This window comes from Seriola aureovittata, chromosome 19 (genome assembly GCF_021018895.1).
Source record: "Seriola aureovittata isolate HTS-2021-v1 ecotype China chromosome 19, ASM2101889v1, whole genome shotgun sequence".
Taxonomy (NCBI): Eukaryota; Metazoa; Chordata; class Actinopteri; order Carangiformes; family Carangidae; genus Seriola; species Seriola aureovittata.
The window spans coordinates 9,595,204-9,617,340 of record NC_079382.1 but is presented as its reverse complement, the minus strand read 5'-3'; the positions used below and the strand labels follow the sequence as shown (position 1 = coordinate 9,617,340).

Below are 22,137 nucleotides of genomic sequence, written 5' to 3'. Positions count from 1 at the left end.
CCCCATGTCTTGTAAAAGAGCTTTACTGGTTCCTGTCCAACCATAATATTGAGTTTCATTTGAATTCTGCAGTTAAGTGGAAAGTTACCCCTCAGCACCAAACTAATTAGAATATTCAGACCTGCTGAGTTGGGGTTGTGACATTTTTGATAATGTGACCTTAGGATGCTCTGATACCTCCAGCTGCAAGAATGAGTCATGTAAATACAATGACTTGCTGTAAATCAGCAGTGTTAAGATCATGATCCTCTTTTCATTTCAAAAGACTGTTTGCAAAGAAATATTTGTGAGATGTAACAATCATGAAAAAATCTTGGAAAGTCTTTGTGGCTCTGAATGCCTGTTCTCCATGTGCATACATGTTTTTGGATAAGATGTATTATTCAGACAGAGCATTCCAAGTGACTTGCTTAAGAGTCATAGAAGCAGTAAGGTATTAAAGTGCAGGCACTAAAAGCTATAATTACACCATAAAATTAAGTAACACCATAACACCGGTTGAGATACAGTTACAACATTCAGTATTGCACCACTTGCTTTTGAAAAAGCCTGGAGAAAGTGATTGTGGACTCTTCCTCATTCCAGGATCAGCTCACTGACACAGACACACAGACATTTAAACATGGTGGACGAAGCAAACTCATGTTGATGCACTCGTCAGTGCTGCAGTTGGTGGCTACAAGCAGGTGACAATGCAAGTGACTGAAGTATGCAGGGATGACACATGCACAACGACAGGACAGGCAGATCAAACTTTTCTCATTTAGAAATGATTAAAGGCATCTGTGTGCTTACATTAGGAAAATACATGTGATGCACAGAATGCATATGTATACATTTACATGGGGTTTATTTACAGTCACATGCACAGACGGTCATACACACAGCACCAAGTGTGAAACATAAGCTCATTAGACCTGTGCATTCATATTTAGAAACTAAATCAACTCAAATTGATTATTCAACCTGTTTTATGCTTTAAGCTTAAATTAGCTGACTGACCTTTTTTTTTTATAATACAGTGTAAAAGGCTTGCAAGAGTGCATGAGACTGAAATAGTCCAGATAACAGAAACTTGCCAAGACCTCTCATTTGAATATGAGCTGAAATTCCTCAAATGTCAGTTCAGCAACATTCAACTTGACTTTGTCAATAATAGAAAACAGGGAAATTCCCTGTTCATTTCAGAGAGAGATAAACAAATCAACCACAGCTCTGAAATGAATGAAAAACATTGGTGTTATGGACAATTTGAGCTCACTGTGTTCTTCTGCTTTCTGCAGTCTCAGTGGATGATTTATTCTGCAAGCCTAAGGAATGGCTGTTCTCTAGAAAAAGCCCCATTCTTTTTCTCTTTTTTAATAGTTCTCATATTTTATAGTTTTAAACTTTCCGAATAAAGTTGTGCTGTTGAATAAACAACGATGGAACAGTTCTCTGAAGGAGACTGTAATCTGTCACCAGTTCTGTTGAACAAAGAGCTAAAGACGTTACAACTCAATATAATGTAATCATACTGTGATTAAAAACCCCTGATTATTGTAAATGAGGTTGGGTACATGGATTCCAAATATGTGCCAAAGTTTTATTTGTAGGAGTTTAACTTGTTGACCGCTACAGCAGATACCAAGTATCCCATGACTAGATATTTCAGGCGTTTGTTGGTTTTGCATTGTTGTGTTGTATTTAACCAATATTCAAGGCAAGTAGGAAGTTCAATGTACTTGAAGTGTCATTAATGAAGATGCAGTGGGATTATTTTCAGTAAAGTTCTTTTTTAGTGTAGATTTCAGTTAATTTAGGAAATGACAGTGATTTTACAAAACAGTGTCTCGTAAGGGTGATTTTACATGAGGAGAGTTGGTATAAAGCTGGTATAACCCCCCCCCCCCAAAAAAAAAGACAAAAAAGAAGAAAAACCCTGCAGTTGTTGGCAGGATGTTAAAGGGATGTAAGTTAGATGGACCTTGGCTGGGAAACATAAAAATCAACTGATGAATGTGTTTATTAAGTTATGTGAAAATATGTGATGTCAGTGTCTCACTGCTATAATAAGCAAAGTTTGTGATAAACACGCTGACGTGTGCGCTGACTGTCATCATGCCATCACTGCAGCAGGAGCAGGAGGTTTTGTTGTTCTGTTTTTCCAAATCAAAACAGATGTGTGTCTGTGGAGGCGGGTGTTTGTGGGACTTGGATGTCTGTCCTGCTAATGGTATGTTTGTTGGTGTGTCCTCTGTTCGACTATATGTGTGTGTGGTCCATACTTTCTGTTTACAGACTCTCCACCATGATAAGGGTCAGTTGTTTGTGCTGTTGTTGTATTTACCCTTCCCTCACTCAGCGCTACGCATCACGAGTCTGACTTGGACCACCATGTGTTTACCAGTTGAAGACCTGTAATCCTTGAATGAACCTGGACATTGTTGCGTGGCATGACAGTCCATTCCTCCCTCAGAGGAGCCAGGTTTAAGGCTGGTGTGAGTGTCTATGAATAAAGCACTGAATTCCTATCAGGTCACATGTGTTTGAAACTTCACTGAGATATCCCCATATTTAGTAAAACACTGCTTCCCAACCTTTTGTATTGTGTCCCTTTATAGCCGTGTAATGCATATGCACAAGCAGTTATAACAAAATGCATATAGACACCACCACTGCCCTAAAGTGAAAATGAGCAAATTAGTGAGAAAAGAAAATAAGCTTTTTAGCAATTAAGCAAATATGAGTCCACTATGTTTTTAATCTACACTGCGTGGCTAGAAATATGTAGAGCCACATTTTTAAAAATATTTCGGGCTTGGTCATTTTTTCATGGTGCAAGCCTTCAGTTCTAATTATGGAAATCTTGATATGATACCATGATGACGTGACAACATGACAATAGACTAAGTGATTTCCCCAGTTTGTGGTGGAAGAACTTGACCGGCCTGCCCTCATCCAATACCCTTGGGATTTACTGGAACGCAGACTATGAGTAAAGACTTACAGTATCATCCACTGTCAGTGTTGGACCTCACTAATGCTGTTGTTGCTATAAGGAAAGTTTTTTCCCGGATGAGTGGAGGCTGTTTCACCTGCATATTCCATTGTTTTTGAATGATTTGCTCACAGGTGTAATATGCAGGTATCTGTATACTTTTGTCCATGTACCGTACGCCCCTCCCTCTCCCCTTCCTTGTGGAGTAATGGCTCTGTGAGTGTTTGCTAAAAGGTGAAAAAAGCTGATTATGCCTTCATCACTATGAAGACTGGTGTCATGGGCAATTTACTAACTCCTGCCCTAAAATTCAAAGTTAATTAAATCCATATTTGTCTGTAGCTTAAATTCATCAGCCCAGGAGTTGTAGTCTTGGTATAATTACAACATCTGACATCTTGGAAAATGAATCAGTGCATTATATTAATACCATCTGTGGTAAATGTATTCAATAAGTCAAATTTTGGGTAAAAAGAAGAGTCTGTCAGGAGCTTTCCTTAGAAACTAATCTGGGCTGTAAACTGCTTACTTTTTGTTTTTGGCTTTTCGGACATAAGATACAGGCCAATATTTTTTCTTGGACTGTGTAAAAGAAAGACGTTTCTAAACTTGATTTGGTCTTCAGGGTGGGGTGCGAAATAACGTGTTGTGAGCACGATTATGAGGATTTAGTGCGCTGAAAAGTGACACTACCTTATATCATGTATGGAAAGCCAGCATCAGTGTAAATTAAGGGCAATTTAGCTGCGTAGTCATCTCAGCCCAGACACAACGCCCTCAAGGTACTGACGCTCTCGGGTCGGGAAGTGATTTAGCAGAAGTTAGACACATCCACTTCACATTTCCACTGAGTGTTGCTCCTGTTTCACTTCTACACAAAGAGCAATGATGTCCATGAAGTAAGAAGGGTAGAAATGAAAAAAAGATGATTGTTACCGTGAAGTTTGTTTACCAACACACAATCTGCGCAGGTTGAATCCATGGCAGTGACTGAACATGCTGCATGGTCACATTTATGTGCAAAAATGAAATAAAACAATTTGAGTGCAATCTACCTGGTTTGAAATATGACTACAAACATGCTGGTTAACTGTGAGAAGATACTGTATAGTCATTCTCTTTTGTTGTTTTTACTTCCTCCTTTCCCCCACGTCTTTGTTGTCTGCTGTTTTGTCAGACCGTGCTACACTGTGAGACATGACAGTCTTCCAGCCCGTTTCAATAGGGGATATTCACAGTTTTGGGAGTGCAGCAGAAAATTCCACTCAGTCTTGAACTTGAACTGAATACATAATGACACATGGATAAATCATGCACCTCGACTCTACTGTATGGTTTTCTCTTTCTTTATCATCTCTGGCTCCATTTGGATTCAAGTGTGGAAAAGATAGTTCGACTTACAGCAGGGATTATGTCACTTTATCACTTCATATCTATTTGATATATCTCTGTCCTTGACCACTATGTCCTCCAACTCTTCCATCAATCAAAATGAGGCTATCGCAGATATTCAAGCTTAAACCTCTCACTTGAAGTCTTTCCAAATCTTTCTCTTCAGTGTTTTTTTTTCTTAGCTGTTGTCAGCCATTTTTTTCCATTCCAAGCCATTTCATTCATCTTTACATACAAGCAAAACAACAACAAAAACATAAATATGCTGTTTTCATTTTCATTACAGTAGCTTAAACTAATAGACATAAAAACAGCCTCTGACATCTCATGACTAAACCCTGTGAGGAAAAGGTGACATATTTGTTCACCCATTCAAGACTTACTTGTGTAATGTGTGATAAAACTATTTATGTACAGTTTTTTACCCATTTCTATTTTTCATTTAAATGATGTGATTGCTTCGTTTTATTATCTTATGTTTGTTTCACTGCTGGGCAACCAGTTTCTCTCTTGGAATGAATCAGTCATTACTGGACTGGACAAAGGAAGGAGAAAGAATTAAAAAGGAAGGAAAAGACAGCGACGGAGAGAACAAAATGCCATGTTCTTTACGCTGCTGACACAGATCTTTGAACTGTAGCTGGCACAGGCTTTTTAGGAAGAATAATAATAAATAGAAATAACATGCAGCTGTTGATCTTAATCTAGCTTTTCACAGACAAGCCTTTTGAACATTCCTATGGCTGTGTTGCACAAAACCACAAAAAAAACCCTCATCAGCCAGCTGGCAGGAAATTTTGAAAAGCTGATACGCTTCAGAGTGACCCAAACTCCCACAAGCTAACGTGCTGTCCCATGCTTTAATATTCTGGGGCTGGGAAGATAAGATGGCCTAATTGCTCGCTGAGTGATGACTAAAGTTAGGCTTAAAAATAACAGCGAGGATCACTGAGTTTGCATTCAATTCAGCTGTTGGAACAGAAAGTGAAGGTATCGGTTCAACTCTGCATGTCCAGGCTACATGCCGAAGTCTTCTACTAATTATTTTTGATGAAAGATATTCCATCTGGTGTAATTCTTCCCATTTCTTTCCCACTGCACACATGCCACCAGAACACGCGTACACTCTTTTCTCTGACCAAATTAGCCTTTAAGTGGTCTCTGTTCCAAACAGGAAAAGCTGTGATTATAAACACACAGCAATCATTTATGGAGGCAACAGCAAAGTTGTTGCACATTGGAATCCAGCCCGTTGAATACATCTGATAAAACACAGTCCAGGAATGAATGTGATCAGAGATAGAAATAGTTGAAGTAAGAGCTCATCATGAAAAGCAAGTAACCAGTGGAAGCTGTTGATGGTCCCTTGGCAATGTCTGATTTTGCAAATGATATGAATGTAAAGAAGGAATGTAGTCACACAAAAAGAAACACACACACACACACACACACACACACACGCGTGTTTTGAAATGAAAAATAACGACACAAACCTGCTAGCATGACAAACTACAGAGGCGTTCCAGAGCTCCAGTTTGTGCCTAACATGTGAGACCATTACATCAAAGTCACTGAACTGAGCCTCCAACTTTATGAAAAACACCAAACACCTGGTGATATTTGGAAACCCCACATTGGGTTAGCATTATCACCACTTCTGGCTTTTGTTTCTAAATGGAATGTATCACGTTAGCTAGCTAGAGTCAGGCAATGTCTTCCAAAGTTTGCATGTGGTAAAGAAATGCCACATACAAATTACATGTAAAGCCATTTTTGTGGTTTCCAGCAAGTTGCTATTTCTAAATACGGAAAATATCTGTATATAATAAGAGTTTTCCTGGATATTTTGGACTATTATTTTATAGAAAACCTGTCTATAGACCTTAGTAGTAGACAATATACTGGACACCATTTCCCATAAGCCCTAGATGGTCATGGACTAAATGCTGCAGCTCGACCAAAGAGGCGAGTCCACGAGTGAGTCAAGGTGCCAGGGTCGGTTCAGACATGTCTGTGATTACAACAGGACAGACAGAGAATGAAATGCTTAACTGTGTGACTCAAATCTAATGGTATTATATGAGAGGCACAAAATGGGGCTGTAGAATACCAATCTCTATCAGGTCTCTCAGGTGTTTGGGAAGCTCATTTAACAACATTATTTACTGATGCAATAAATATTTTTCTTAAATGAAAGACATGAGCATGTTGGCTTGGCAGAAAGTGAAAAAAAAAAAAAAGGTAGTGAAAGATCAAGATGGCAAACAAAGTCAAGAGGAAGCACGGGCCAGTGTGAGAAGTAGGTCGTGGAAGGAAAGCACTTTCGGGAGAGGTAAATAGACAAAGCTGTGGTAGTGACATCAGGCTTGGATGGGTCCAGCTGGCTGGATGCTGAATGTGAGGCGCTGACGTGGTCCTAGGGGACTTGAGTTGGCAATTTATTTCAGGCGCTCTATCATCTATCCTCCTCTGCTCTGCTCTAATGTTTTGTTTATGCCTTCTAACCCCCTTCCCACACTTCCCTGATGTCCAACTCATCATCGCTCCATGCAGTCTTCACTCTCTTCCCCCAGAACCTCAATTATATACCCAAAAGTATTTTTCTCTTTTCATCTCTTATTCACTTTCTTTTTCCCTCCCATCAACCACCACTGTTCTGCTCGGTGGGAGTGCAAGAACACCTCACCATAAATCACTGAGGTCGTGCTCTAAAAGACGTCGAGACAGACGAGCAGAGGAGGAGGGCTCCACCCTAAACCTTTCATGACAGAGCAAAGCGCCAAATGGCTGACCAAGGCGCAAAATTACTGCCACATCACCTGCAGCTGCAGCTCATGCAGGGCTTCACCAAACCAAGCTCTTACCGCTGAGATCCGGTGTTCCTCTGGAGCACAACGCGTCTCCATGAAACCAGTCATCAACCTGATCTGAGCTGTGAGCTGTCATATGTTGATCCTAAGAGGCGATTGACTTCTGTTACCAAGAGGGTGGGACTGCATGTGTGTGTTTGTTGTTCTGTGCCATTTCAACATACCGTATGACTGAGGCAGCAGAATATGTTTTCTCACTCGTTATGGTAGCTAACAGGGCGCAGATGCTTTTAAAGGAAGCACAGTGGAAATGTCATCTTTCATGTTGTTTACATGTGCACATGCAAAAGATATCAATAATCAATCCCCCTTATAGTGGTTTCAGAATTGTGCACATGCACACAGACACACACACACACACACACACACACACACACAACTTTGTCAGACGCCTAAAAGGCATTAGTTTCTGCTTTTGCATTGTTTGTGGCCATAAATCATTCTGCAGCGTCAAAACAAAGCTGAGCCTGTGCATTCGCCGCTGCTGCACATGCAACCAGTCATTTGTCATCTGCCTCACAGACAAAGTTGTGATCCGTTGCTGGGGAAACATAATAATGCTGACATAGATCTCAACAACAACAAAAAAAAAGCAGAAATCAATAATAATGTTCATCATCAGTCACGCCAATCCGGATCTGACTCTCACACAGATTTCCCATAGCAAACACCTACTGGCAGCATTATTTTAAACAGAACAGGGGCTCAGTCTCACTGTAAATCACTCTACATATGTGACTGTAGGTAATTTGCATGATTGATAACTAATGTGGCTGATTTTGTCACAGTTGCATGTATTTGATTAGTGCATTTTTACTCGTTCAGCTTTTAATAACAGAATCATAATGCACCCCATTAAAGGATGAAATGACCTAACTTGGCTTTTGGATGACACTGTTTACCCAACACAGCTGTACAAATACATGTGTTCGCATTTCAGTGCAGTCTGAAGTGTGGGAAACTGAAATAGCAGAGAGGAGAAAAGGGTATAACACTGTGCTGTATAAGCAGTATGAAAAGAGTGCCATCTAGTGATGTTTCAACAGAGTCGGTACGTCTCTGGTGAGTCTGGTACAACATGGGCCCATTGCAGTAATGCAGCAGATGGCACTGTAGTACCTTCATGGTGTGTGAGTGTGACCTTTGGTGAAACTATTCAGGGGTTTTCCAGTTTCTCCATGAAAGTGGAAGAATGATGTAAAGGAACATGAAAGTAAATCTAACGAAATTAAGTTTACTTGCCATTTTAGTTTTTGAGACGTTTCAGGAAGAGGCAGAAAACTGATATCAGTGACATGAATACAGGCTGTAGACTTTCAGGGAATAAAGTAAGTTTCTTTGGTTTAGTGCAGTGGTTGCAAACCTTTTCGGCTTGTGATCCTTTGAAACAAACCAGTCTCTACTTGTGACTTCCCCAGCTTCATACGGAGTATGAGCAGCCAGATTGATCTGCTATGGGGAACTCAGATTTACTGTGTGGTCATTTGATTAAACACACTAAACATATACACACTAAACTGATATAATGAATATACACACTAAAAAAATCACTGGGTCACAAATTACCTGGTACCCATGTGTAGAAAACCACCCAAGACAATAAAAAAAAATATGTTGAGTTATATTTTAGGATTACTAAACTATGTGCAAATGACATTTAAAACGACACATATTATTGACAATAATTAGCAAGTGGTGACATGGAAGTTTTAAACACTAGATTATAAGAGTTCACAACAATATCATATTTTAGTTTAGGAAAATAACTTGACCCACTGGTGTCGGGTAAAGGTCTTGTAGTCTGTTGCTGTTATTCTAACTCAAACTGGATCAACCTGGTCCCTGTGGTTTTTAGTGTGAATTAAAAAATAGAACCTGACACAGGAAACTGAAACAGATACTCTCACAATTATAATAAAGCGGGACCCAACTTAAAACTCTTATTGTGCTTTACAGGCACATATTTCCAAACAAGTGGAACAAACCAAAAACACAGACAACCTGGAGATTTTGGGCTGGTTTTGGATTTCGTATATGTATCTGTTGTAACCAGTTTAGAAAAAGGATTTTTTTTTTCACCTTGTTAGTTTGAATATCTTTTGAATTGTTAAGTAATTCATAAGGGAAAAAACATAAAAATTTGCATAATTCTGTGTTGCACAAACAGGTTTTTTTATTCTGTTTTATTTCCTGTTAAACTCAGAACCATTTTGATTTATCCTGCTGCAAAACCCTGTCTTATAAAACTAATTTTTAGTCAGATTTGAGAGTCAGAAATGAATTTTCAGTGCAGCTATTCACAGTCTCTATTTCAATTTCATTTTAAGTTACTGGACCAGCAGGGAGGCATGTTTATGCATGTGTGAATCTGCCTCTATCTTTTTTTTTTCATGACAATTATCATGACAGAATATCAATGTGGTCTTGACATCTCTGACCACAGTATCAAAGAGGAAGCTGAGTCACAGATAGAGAAATTCACTTCCTGTTTGTTTTGGCACAGCAGTTTGCAGTCTTCAGTCATGACAGGTCAGCAAAGTCTGTTAAAAAATGGAGAAAATATTGACTTAAACAGGAGACTGAATGAATCCGTGGGGCTGCATTAAAAGACTGAGCTGAGCTGTGTTCACACCGTGTCCTGTCTGTGTCTGTGCATGTGTTTGTTTTTGTTTGAGCAGCACATGTCTGTGAACCTGTTGGCATGGCCAAGTAGCAAGACAATCAAGTATGTTCATTCGACATAAACTCAGACGCAACATCCTGCACAAGTTATGTTTAAAGACTTCTGCAACAAGTGTGTATTTTCTTGTAACTTCTGCCTCAAGTTCTGAGGAAGGCTGTTGCAAAATAAACCATTGTATAATTTCGATTTCACTGCTCTGTCTCCTTTCCTTTTTACAGTATCGGTCAATAACATACTCATACTTGGAGCACCTTCTAGGAGCGCTGCAGCTTGGCTTACAGTGCAGGGCACGTCAGCGAATCTCATTAGAGGCTGTGGAAGAGTTTAGTGGGGGCTTACACTACTGAGCGCACTCTTCAAGGTTGATTCGGGTCAGCAAAGGTCCCTTTCTGAGGTCAGGGTTAAAACTGATCGGAAATACTGTTGAAGTTAGTCTTTGCCTGGATACAATGCCAGGAGCTACATTACCTACTATGTGCTGTACATCTATTGTACTGTAGCCTATATGGGTCAAAGGGCTGTGGGCTGGAGTGTGAATTTCATGCACACTAGCAGGAACAGGAAGGTTGGTAATTGTTTGCAGCTGATTCAGTAGTTGTGCTAAAGTGTAACATCACAATTTCAACACTTATTATGGGATAGCCAGCATGAACCCGTATGATTACAATTACTTCTGCAACCATGATAAACTACTTCTGCAGATTCTGATAGTGGAACGGGCTTACTCGAGATAGATGAGAATTGTAGGTTTCCAGCTTAAAACACTAACACAACATGTTCATGTTTTACAGTTCCTGATAATAAAATGCACAATAATATTTTGGGATACAGTCCTGCAAAGAAAATGATAGTTAAGTGGCAAATTGAATACAGCAGACCTGGGAATATCGTGTTAGTTATAGTGTTTAGTTTAGGGTGGAAGACAGGAAGAGGGCAGTTGTCTTGGTTCTCAGTCATACCGTGAATATTAGCAGCCTTCAGTCTTTTCTTAAGGTGCTGTAGTTAGAAAAATACAGATATTCGGTTGTGCTAATGCTAAAACTGTCTATGCTACCGCCAGACCAAACCACACACAGTGAACGAGGTCAAAGCTAACCAAACAGTTGATGCTAATGGTGCTAGCTGGCTACTTTCTTTACAAGTCAATAGCAACCTGGTGAAGATGGTGAGGATATGTTTTTTTCCAGAAAGTGGCTATCCTCCTCTCTTAAAATAAAATTTGACGGTTCATGCATTTGAACTCAACATTATCGCCAAATGCTGAAATGCAATAATTTACTTCCTGTACACCAACTGACCTTCTAACATTTAGGTTTAAAAATACAAGAAATTTTTCCGGGTTGTGGGTTTGCCAGGTTGTGATAACAGATGGGTTAAAATTGTGTGTATGTGTGTGGATTGTGTTTCCCGGGAGAAATAAAACGGGAGGGCGCCGGGAGATTACCTTGAAATACAGGATATTCCCTGGAAAAATGGGTATGATCCCAATCAGCTCATATTTTCTTCACTACACCCTCTGCTGTCATGTGGACTGAAAAAAACCCAAATTAGCTCCCCAAATAACTATTAAATCAGATAGCGTTAGCTTAAGTCAGCTAAGGTTAGCTAAGAATAGATAGCCACAGTGTGTTTATGGTAACTGGCCATTAAAATAGTCCATAACCACCATAACAGCTGTCAGCAGCTTTGTGCGCCAACCCCAAGACAATAGAGGTTTAAAATTTGAAAATAATAATAGAAAAGATGTGTTTTGTTGTTTTTTCCAAACAAGTCAACTTTTAGTCAACTATTAGCCTCCACCAACACAAACAAACACCGATTATATTCCCTTTTATCAGTCACGAAAGACTTCTTTTACTCTCCAGTCCACAACAATAGAGAAATGAGGGAGTAGTACTTGGTAAGTGAAGTAAAGAGTGCATGTTGGGACAACATTGTATTTTTTTTCTTACTAATGAACATCCAAAGAATAAAAATATTAGAGGGTGTTAAGGGAGTGATGTGGGAAAAGGAAGGAGGAAGAGCGTGGAGGCACGTTCGGCTAACGGGCTCACTGTAATCTCTTAATGAACTTTTACGTGTAGGAATGGTGGAAAAGGGGATGGAAAAGAAGATGAGCAAAAAAATGGGAAGAGCGGAATAGGATGGAGGGAGGGAATAAAGGATTAATAGTGAAAGATGCAGAGTGAAGGTGGGGAAAGAGATACTTTAGATGTGATCAGCGAGCAGGAGGCCCATGTTGCCCTGTGTCCATGTCTGACTTTTTGAATGAAGCTCTTGGTTTCAGTTACTCTTTCTGGGACATAACTGCTTAAGTGTGAGCTGTATACACACTAATCCTCACAGACATAACACACGCATGTGGAGACGCACGTATACACACACAAATTTGTTTCCATATGTGGCAATTGGTTTGACAGCCTGGCAAAGGGGTCTATCGGAAATCCCCTCGCCAATCCTCTGATGTCGTCAGACACTGGAAATCAAGCCGGTGTCATCCACTTGACAAGTCAGAGGTCAGGTAAGTAGCTGCTTCATGGTAAGTATCCACGGCTGTAAGCCTGACATTGAGCCAGTTGGTGAATGGGGAAAGTGACGATTGAGACTGACCTGCTGTCTTTGTGTGAACCTGCGGAGCTGCACTGTCTGCAATCTGGAAATGTCGAAACAGTATTGTCTGTAACTCAGCTCTAATAACGTTTCAAGTCTGCATTGCTCTGAAGTGTATTGTCATTTTAAATTTTTCATAATCTGACGTTTGTTTATTGTTACACTTAGTGGCCACTGTTTAACCAAACGCAGACGGATAAGAAGCAATACCTAGAAGTGAAAACAGCTCCCACACACTTCAAATGAATCCCTTTTATACTGAAATCTATTACAGGAAACATGAACTGCATACTTCATGCCATATTGTGAAATGATGCAGTTCATTTATAGGAATGCATGTGATATCTGAGCCTTTGTCACTTAGAAGATTGACGGATAAAGTGTTTTCACATATAGAACACAAATATCCAGATATCTCAAAATGATATGTGAAAGTGTGGGGGTTTTTCTCAGTTATTCAACCAGATTGCTCAAATGTTTATAACACATTTGTTTGGCAGTTCTGGTTTTGTGTTACATTGCTTAAAATCCTGCTGCAGCTTGTGACACACATTACATTTTACTGTCTGCTTTCAATGTACTGTGATCTGAGCATGCACAAAGCACTCATTAATACCTTAAAATGGCAGAAGGGGTGCATTATCTACAGAGGTGTGAGTGTGCATGCACAACTCTCTTCGTACATGCCTGTGTGTGTCTGAGTGTGTGTGTGTGTGTGTGTGTGTGTGTGTGTCTCTCCGCACATACAGGGTAATCTGTGGTAAGCTGGTTTATGGGCTCGTCTGCAGTGACGCAGATATACGCGCCAAGCTCTGTTCTTATAGATTCGCCATGACAACTAGCCTGCGAGGCTCTATGGCCTCTACCCTACTTAATGACAGACTGACAGCTTATTGAACATCTTACATATTAGGAAGGATATCCTTTTAAATAGACGATGAGATATACTATGCAGGTTATGCACTAGCAAAATTTACTGCAATTTTTCAAAGTAACCCAGATTGAAGAGCTACTGCAAACAACAAATACCTGCGGGGCCAAATGATGAATGGGTGAGAAACCACCTCTAGAGGGCGTTCAGGATGTGTGCCCTCCCCAGTCTCACCCGTGAATGATGAGACCTCTGAGAAACTCTAGTTTAAGACTCAAATGATTTACATTTGTAACGTCTGTGATGCTGTTACTCAAAGTGAACTGCGATAAATTTACTGCTCAGTAGTAGCAGTAATGACTTTAACAAGGCAGACATTGTGTAGCAATCATGTGATTGTCAGATAAGGTAAAAGCTTTTTCTCCACTTCAAAATATTAGGAAATAAAGGGGCATCTTCTGTAGTGTTGAATAAGTTGCACACCTTTCTGAGTGAGTGTATCCTCACTGCAGTGCTCAAACACAACTGATACTGGATCGGTCTTGTTTGGTACTTCTATTGATAAAAGACAATGCAGCAAGAATGGGGGTGGCTGCTTCTCTGGAGTGATACGAGTGATGGCCGAGGTGGGCATTTCAGGAGAAGAAGTGCAAAAGAAGTCGAACCTAAGCGAGAAAGGGTTTTGGTCGAGGGTCAGCGTCCAGCCGGACTCTTTCTCTTCATGTGTAACGCCCATTCTCCAGACCCGCCTCAGTCTCCGGGACTGCAGCCACTCAAAGTAGCTCAAGCGTAGGAAGTGGCGGCAGCTATTAGTAAGTGGGGGTTGTCAATCAAACCGACCCGCCCCAGTGCTTGACAGACTGGAAGGAACACTTCTCACAACTTCTCCAGCAGCTGTGGAGTGGGACCTCTGTGGCATCACGCAGTATCACCGAGCGACAATCGGCCAAAATGTAAAGGATAAGCAACCATACACCACTTTCTGAAAGTAGGTGTGGATTTGAGAAGTGTGACATTCTTAAAACGACGCGTAAAGTTGTTGTTGCGCAGCAGGGACGCGCTACAATCTGTGCGTAAAGTGAGCCAAAGAGGACAGAAGTAAAAAAAAAAAAAAAAAAAAAAATCTGCGGTGGATCAAACGTTTTCCCGGATGCGATGGATGCGTCAGTGAGCCTTTGGGACGGAATGAAAAACTGACGCTGTGAGGAACAATCGCTTCAACAGTTGGTGTCTTCTTCCTAGAGTTTGGCGAAAGAGCCGGAGCGCAGCGCGCAGCAGGGCAGCAGATGCCGGACAGTGACTAAGCCTTATGGCTGGAAAGCTCATGAATTGAATTTGTCTGGAGCGCAGACTTTATGTAAGAAGTAGGACAAGAATTAGGCTTCACCGCCCAACTAGTTCTTTCCGCCATGCGTAGAGATGCCGTGTCGTCCAGCATCTTGGTGTTATGATAGAGTTTAGTTCCAGAGGGGCAGTTTTACAAAAAATTGCAGCTAGCTGATGCCACTGCTCCAACAGGAGTTAGTGGAAAGTTTTGTCGTTTACTACCTCTGATCATCATGGACGAGAGTGTGGAGTGTGCTGCGGCCGACAGCTGCTCGGACGGGGAGAGCATCAACCTCAGCGTGCTCAACTGGGAGCAAGTGCAGCGGCTCGACACTATCCTCACCGGCTCCATCCCCATCCACGGCCGATGGAGCTTCCCGACTCTGGAGATGAAGCCACGAGATATCGTCAAGGTGGTCCGGAGCCGCATGGAGGAGAAGCGGATACATGTCCGGGAGGTGCGCCTGAACGGCTCCGCGGCCAGCTACGTCCTGCACGAGGACAGCGGTCTGGGATGGAAAGATCTTGACTTAATATTCTGCGCCGAGCTGAAAGGAGAGATGGAGTTTCAGATAGTGAAAGATATAGTTCTGGACTCTCTTCTAGACTTCCTGCCCGAGGGCGTGAATAAAGAAAAGCTCACACCACTGACCTTAAAGGTAGTGTATTTCATTATAACTCATTTACACAGTATTGGTCATATGATTTGCAAAGCAGATTTGACATTTCGCCTTTCAAACCTGCCAGGAAATATTGCACATTGTTGTAGACCTCCTTTTCCCTCTCTGTCTTATTTCCATCTGCACTCACTGTAATCACAACGGCTGAAGTTATTTGTATTTCCCAGTCAATTCACGTCTTTTTTGCAAATGCTCTTAAATTTAATTTAACTAAATCTCAAAAAACCTAGATTGAGATTTGCCATGAATCCATCCAACCACCACAGAGATATAAGCCTTCAAATAGTAAAAAGGGTTGGTTTCCAATTCAAAGAGGATTCTGTCTAATCCAATTGGAGTGAGATCCACATCAATCAGTCGGCCCTCAGTTACCTGGATACCGAGGACTACCCAGGCTACTAATGGCTCACCAACAGATGTGATCAGCAAAACATAACTAACAGACCAAATGGAGATTTTTATCTGCTGCAAATAGCATTAATCTCTGGTGGTTGGAGCCTGCTCAAACAAAGGCTGGTTTGTAATATTTTTTTTATCCAGACAATCTCTATTTAAGACCCACAGTGCAATCTTTAGTAAACCTAATAATGAAACCAAACAACTGTCTGATAATTTTCAGAGGAATAGGACTACTGCTGGAACTAACGCTGTATTACAGGTGTGAGAGGAAGGAAAAGACAAGGAGGAGGAAGTGGGCATCTGGTTGACTGGAAAACAAGTCTGATTCTAAATATGACTTGATGCTGAAGAATCAAAAATATTTCTGGCCCAGTTTGATACATTTTTCTTGATACATTTTTCTGGATGTGTAATGGATAAAATGCTGTAAGCATTTAATGGTTTTCATGATTTTAGGCCTGTGTGTTCTATGGTTTCAAGTATGAATATAAAGAGGGTAAATCTAGCTGTGAACTCCCTTTGTTCCAACAGCGTCTTCACTTTTGTGACTTCAGCTTTAACTCATGGATTCACTGACTTTAAACTCTGCAAAAACATGAGATGCATTTGGTGATGACACCTAATTCTTCACTTATGTGTTTTTTAGGAGGCCTATGTGCAAAAGATGGTGAAGGTGTGTAATGACTCTGACCGCTGGAGTCTCATCTCCCTCTCCAACAATCGTGGTAAAAATGTGGAGCTAAAGTTTGTGGACTCTCTTCGTCGGCAGTTTGAGTTCAGCGTGGACTCCTTCCAGATCCGGCTGGACTCACTTCTCCTCTTCTATGAGTGCTCAGAGCACCCAATGGCCGCCACTTTCCACCCCACCATCCTAGGGGAGAGCGTCTACGGCGACTTCCCCACCGCCCTCGACCACCTGCGCAAGCGCCTCATCTGCACTCGGAGTCCAGAGGAGATCCGAGGCGGGGGCTTGCTGAAGTACTGCCACCTCCTGGTGCGGGGTTTCCGTGCAGCTCGTGATGACGAGATGAAACAGCTGCAGCGCTACATGTGCTCCCGCTTCTTCATAGACTTTCCTGATGTGAGCGAGCAGAGGAGGAAGCTGGAGTCCTACCTGCAGAACCACTTTGTAGACCTAGAGGACAGGAAGTATGAGTATCTGGCCACGCTGTACGGCGTGGTGCAGGAGAGCACGGTGTGCCTGATGGGCCATGAGAGGCGTCAGACGCTCAGCCTCATCTCGTCGCTGGCGCTGCGGGTCCTGGCAGAGCAGAACGCCTTTCCCAACGCTGCCAACGTCACCTGCTTCTACCAGCCGGCTCCTTATGTCTCAGATGGCAACTTCAGCAACTATTACATAGCGCAGGTTCAGCCTGTCTACCCCTGTCCTCCTTCGCCTCCTCAGCAGTACCTTACTCCTCCGCAACATCCCATGTATGCCACCTGGTTGCCCTGTAACTAAACCTTGTGTACATTCATGCACTTTTGTGTGACTGGTGGAACACATGCCCACTTATAAGGGAAGAATGATCTATTTCTCTCTGCCTATCTGATGGGGAAAAAAATCAAAATCAGACAAAGAGTGCAGATAAAAGATGAGAATGAAGGAAGGAAGGGAAATGAGGACAAAGAACCTGGATGAAGGCAGTGGGCCAGAGAAAGGCTTTTCCCCAGTGTAGGGTGCCACAGCATGGAGGAGCTGAGCACACAGGGAAAGATGCCAATGAAAGAAGCTGACCCATCAGTTTTATGGTTCTTTCATCAGGGCTAAGATCGATTGGGTAGAGCAAACCACAAGTTGAGCTCAGCCTCGGAGTCTTTAACAGCCTGGATGTGATGACATTTTCCCCCTGTGTTGAGTTAGGGCTCACAGGAACTCAAATTTCAAACGGTGAACATGTACACTATAATATCCACATCCGCTTCACATGATAAACCAAAACAGACACTCGCATACAGCACAGCCACGGAGAGGAACAGAAGACACATGACGCAATGAAGATATTGATTCATGGTCAAACAGCAGCAGCCCTCCAACCTTTTACATGTGCTGTGTTGTGTGTGTGTGCGTGTGTGTGTGTGTGTGTGTGTGCGCGCATGTGTGCGTGCATGTGTGTGTGTGTGTCACAGACAATGCAAAAAGAGGAACTGGATACTGTTTACAAATCCAAAGATCTACTTTGATACTCAAGTTTATCCGAACTCTGAAAAAAAAAAAAAAAGAAACAAAACAATGCATGCTTTATTTCTGTACAGGAATAATTTTCTTTAAGTGCCTAGATAAAGCCTAAAGGGAAGAGATATTTTTGTGATTCTTTATCGTAGAGAACTGTTGAGTTGTCTCATTGACATTTTCAAGGTGATAATGAATATACAGAGGATCAGAGAGTTTACCAATGCTGAGTAAGGTCTCTTACACTGAGGCAGCCGTAGGACCAATATTTGACAGTGTTTAGTTAAAGACTCTGCTCTTATCTGCAGTCCTGCTGGACGAATGCACATCCTGATTACCAAAGAGGAAGTAACAACGTAATCTCATCATCTGTAGAAGAGAAAAGCTTTTCCCAAAGCGCATTTCAAAATGCGATTTCACCACATGTAATTCTTTTAAAGTATATCAAAATGCATACATGCTGAACTGTTCTACTGGTCTTTGGTAGACATGAGTTAAAATGCATATTAATTAATCAAATTATGCTACTCAAGCTTACTTAAAGATGCCCTGTGGAGTTTTCTTGTAAACAAAAAAAAAAAACTAAAGTTAAGTTATATTCAGTTTTTGAACATTTTAAACCATGCATTATTTACATTCGTGTTTGTGCTCTTCTTCTTTACTGCCGTTTTAGTGGGATACAACACACCCTGCCCGTATGGTTGCATGTGCACCCATGTATGCAGGCACCATACAAACAAAACAAGGACCCACTCATGAAAAACTGCTTCATAGCGCTACTAGTGGTCATAAACTCTACAGGGTATCTTTAAGTTTCAAATTTATTTTAAACAAAGTAAATCAGATATGAAATGTGTTTGGAATTTTGAAAATTACACTGGAAAGTTTTAAGACAATTAAAATACTTATACCTTCCTTCTTTCAAATATATAAAATGTTCACCCCCCCCCAAAGACATTTTGACAGTGTGTGTACTAAAAGAAAAATGTTCTCTCCAAAAAAAAAAAAAACAAACACCAGAAGGTTCAGGATATGCATCCCATGTATTGGTGTCTGCAAATATCTGCAGACCTCACACTGACACAACAAGCTGTGTGTTTGTCAGAGGGGTGGAGGTTGGATTGTGTACGCAGGGATGTTGCAGCAATTTACAAGCACAAGTGTGCAACTGATAGAGTCAGAGACCCGGCAGTATGCATGAAGCCAGAAAAGCTTCAGAGATGATGTAAGCTCGATGAACATCGGCCAATGTACAGTATTTCATCCTCACTTTTATAAAAAAAAAAGAAAAAAAAAAGTCAAAGTTGGAGATGTCTGGAAATTTGGCTGCATTTAACACAAAAAAAATAGAGAGTACACGATAAAGACAATCACATGAATATTTGAATGGCAATAAGGCAAATTGGCTCAGCTATGATGATTTTGTGATGATCATGAAAATAACAGGTGTAAATTTTCAGCTTTACAAGTGCAAGAGACTCAGTATATTCTCTCAAACATGTCAGAGCTATTTTTCTATCAATCTCTATTTTTGTACAGTCTGTGTTTGGCTGGTGTAGCAGGCAGATTCAAAGCTGTGTCTTTGAGTCGAAGAGTTTTTTTTTTGTTTGTTTTTTTTTTTTTTGTGGTGTATGCAAATTTGTGTGTTGTTTTTGCCGATGTGCAGCAGTGCAGTTGGACACAGTGGCTACAATGATTTAACATGTGTTCATTGGATGTGTGTGATGAGCTGTTACATATGGATTTCTGTTGCTCCAAAGAGATTTTTTCACTGTTCCACGTGTGTTTAACTGCCGTCCTGTATGGACATAAAAGTAATGATCTGATAATTGTGTTCAAGTTTACTGACTTGATAATTAAAAACAAAAAAAGACAATCTGATAAGAGTTTTTCAGTTCACTTTTTTTTTGTTTTGTTTTTGTCATCACTAATCTCACACTCACTACCAACCACAATAACCTACATGATGTTTCTCAGGCGCTTTACCTTACTGAGTTACTACAGTTTAGCTGAGTTGAAAGAGCTCTGGCATTTAGATTTTGGTGCCAACTCTTTAACAGACAGAGGAAACGTCTTCATCAGGTCAACGGCCTCAGGTGCCCACATGATCCCAGCTGGCACCGTCGTTGCTGCCAGCAAGTGACAGCTGAACGTGACGGATTTCCCCTCCAAGAGACGTCACCGACGAGCGTCAACAACCGTCAGCGACCGTCATCATGCCGTTTGCCAGACCTCATTAGGTGTGTGCTTGCAACAGCAGGTAGATCATGAATACACACAGACCTTACTACCAGCAGAGCCTTAGTCTCCAGGGACACATGGTAACTGACTGAGTAGACTGGCTCCAGGTCTGCATCACTCTAATGCCCGTAGGCCTCAGCCTCCAGATGTCACTTTCCCTGCTGACACTGAGAATAAATATTTTACTTCATCTCTCTCTCTCTCTCTCTCTCTCATGATCTCTTTCATCTTTTTTTCTTCTTCTGTCTGTCTCTTTGTCACCCTACCATTTTCTCTCCTCTTTATCTTTGCCTTCAACCTTATTTCTCTGACCAAAACACTGCTTTTAGTAAGCTTTTGATCTGTGCAGCTCTATTGTTACTTGTATCTGGTTAGTCTGTTCACTGACTGTCACTGTGAGTACACAGATCAAGGCCCTCTATATTTTTTGTCCTCATTTATTTCCCCTTCATCTCTGCCTGTATTGGCTTCTTGATGAATTTAAGCAGAGAGAGAGATGAGCTATGGAGTGGAGAACAGGACCAATGTTATCCCTTGTTAAGAGGGAGAGAGTGGACACTAAATATAGGCCCCCCCCTCTCAGCCAGTGTAAGGACATTAACCCATCTGCAGAAAGCTGATTAGCCTCCCTCCATAAGCATGTGCTCAGTGCTCTGGTGTGGTTACTGTGGAGAGATTTACCAGCTATTGTACTGTAACATATACCTCCCCCATCTCCCTTTTTAGGTCACTCTCGCTGGAAAGGACAAAAAAAATTCAGTTCACTTCCTTATCAGAGGCTTAAAGGGAACTGAGAACAAGGGATTGAGGCATTTAGTGTGTTGCACAACAAGGAAAAGAGCTAACCCAATAACACAGGCCGCTTAGGAAGTGTGTTACTATGGTGCTTTAAGTAGTGTAACGTCTGAACAGGTGGTCTGAGCCCAGGAAGTGTGTTACTGCAGTTCTTGGGGTGACTTGCAAATTGAAAAACCAGTGGACACCTTCACCATCTATTGGGGTTATAATTTCTTGTCCAATATGGCTTAAAATACAAGCTTATGAATGTTGATATACAGTATGTCCATTTTGTTTTTCCTCTATTTGCTAACTGATAGTGTTCAGTCTCAATTCACCCTATATTCAGCTAAAGAGTGATGCAGTAGAAATTTAAAGACTTAGTTTGATATATTTGCTTTCTTGCAGAGTTAGATGAGAAGATTGATGTCACTCGTGTGTGTGCGCGCTAATTATGAAGTTGCAGCTAGCAGCCCATTAGCTTAGCTTTGCACAAAGACTGGAAACAGGAAGAAACTGCGAGCCTGGCTCTATCTGCTCACTTATTAACACGTCATATCTAGTTTTTTGTTTGTGAGCTTAAGATGTAATGGTTGGCAAATTTTGTTACATTTGGACACAGCCAGGCTAGCCCTTTCCCCTCGTCTCCAGTCTTTATGCTAAGCTACGCTAACTGCTTGCCAACTGCCACATATTAACCATTCAGATTTGAGAGCAGTATCAATCTTCTCATGTAACTTGCTTCAAGAAGTTGGTAAGCAACATTGTATGTCTTTATTAATTCAATATTTTGAGACTGTATGTGTGAAGCGTAACTAAAATGGAGGGAAGCCAACATCTGTTTAAAAATTCAAAGCTATGGACTGCCTTCAAAGATGAGACTTATGTTTAGCAAAATACCACAGATATGACTTTAAGAAAAGCCATCAAAGAAATATAAAGAAAAAAGATTCCTCTCTGATTTATCTGTTCAAAGAAGTGCTGACAGATTTATTTACTACAGATTTACTTATTTCTTAAAGTGCAGGAGGATATAAAATCTATAGCCACATTGTTTTGCTTTAGCCTTTCACGCACTGGGTCAGATTGGAGACAGACACCCTGATAGACCAATATCATGCTGAAGTTTCTGTTG

General features: G+C 41.1%; 1 protein-coding gene across 1 annotated transcript; it reads left to right on the top strand.

The window, feature by feature from the left end:
• The first annotated feature begins 14,243 nt into the window (after positions 1-14,243).
• On the top strand, positions 14,244-19,868 carry LOC130160706 (terminal nucleotidyltransferase 5A-like). The gene is made up of 2 exons (XM_056363382.1): positions 14,244-15,391; positions 16,458-19,868. The coding sequence occupies exons 1-2, from the start codon at positions 14,966-14,968 to the stop codon at positions 17,271-17,273; spliced, it is 1,242 nt and encodes a 413-aa protein (XP_056219357.1). The 5' UTR covers positions 14,244-14,965; the 3' UTR covers positions 17,274-19,868.
• Positions 19,869-22,137: the final 2,269 nt, after the last annotated feature.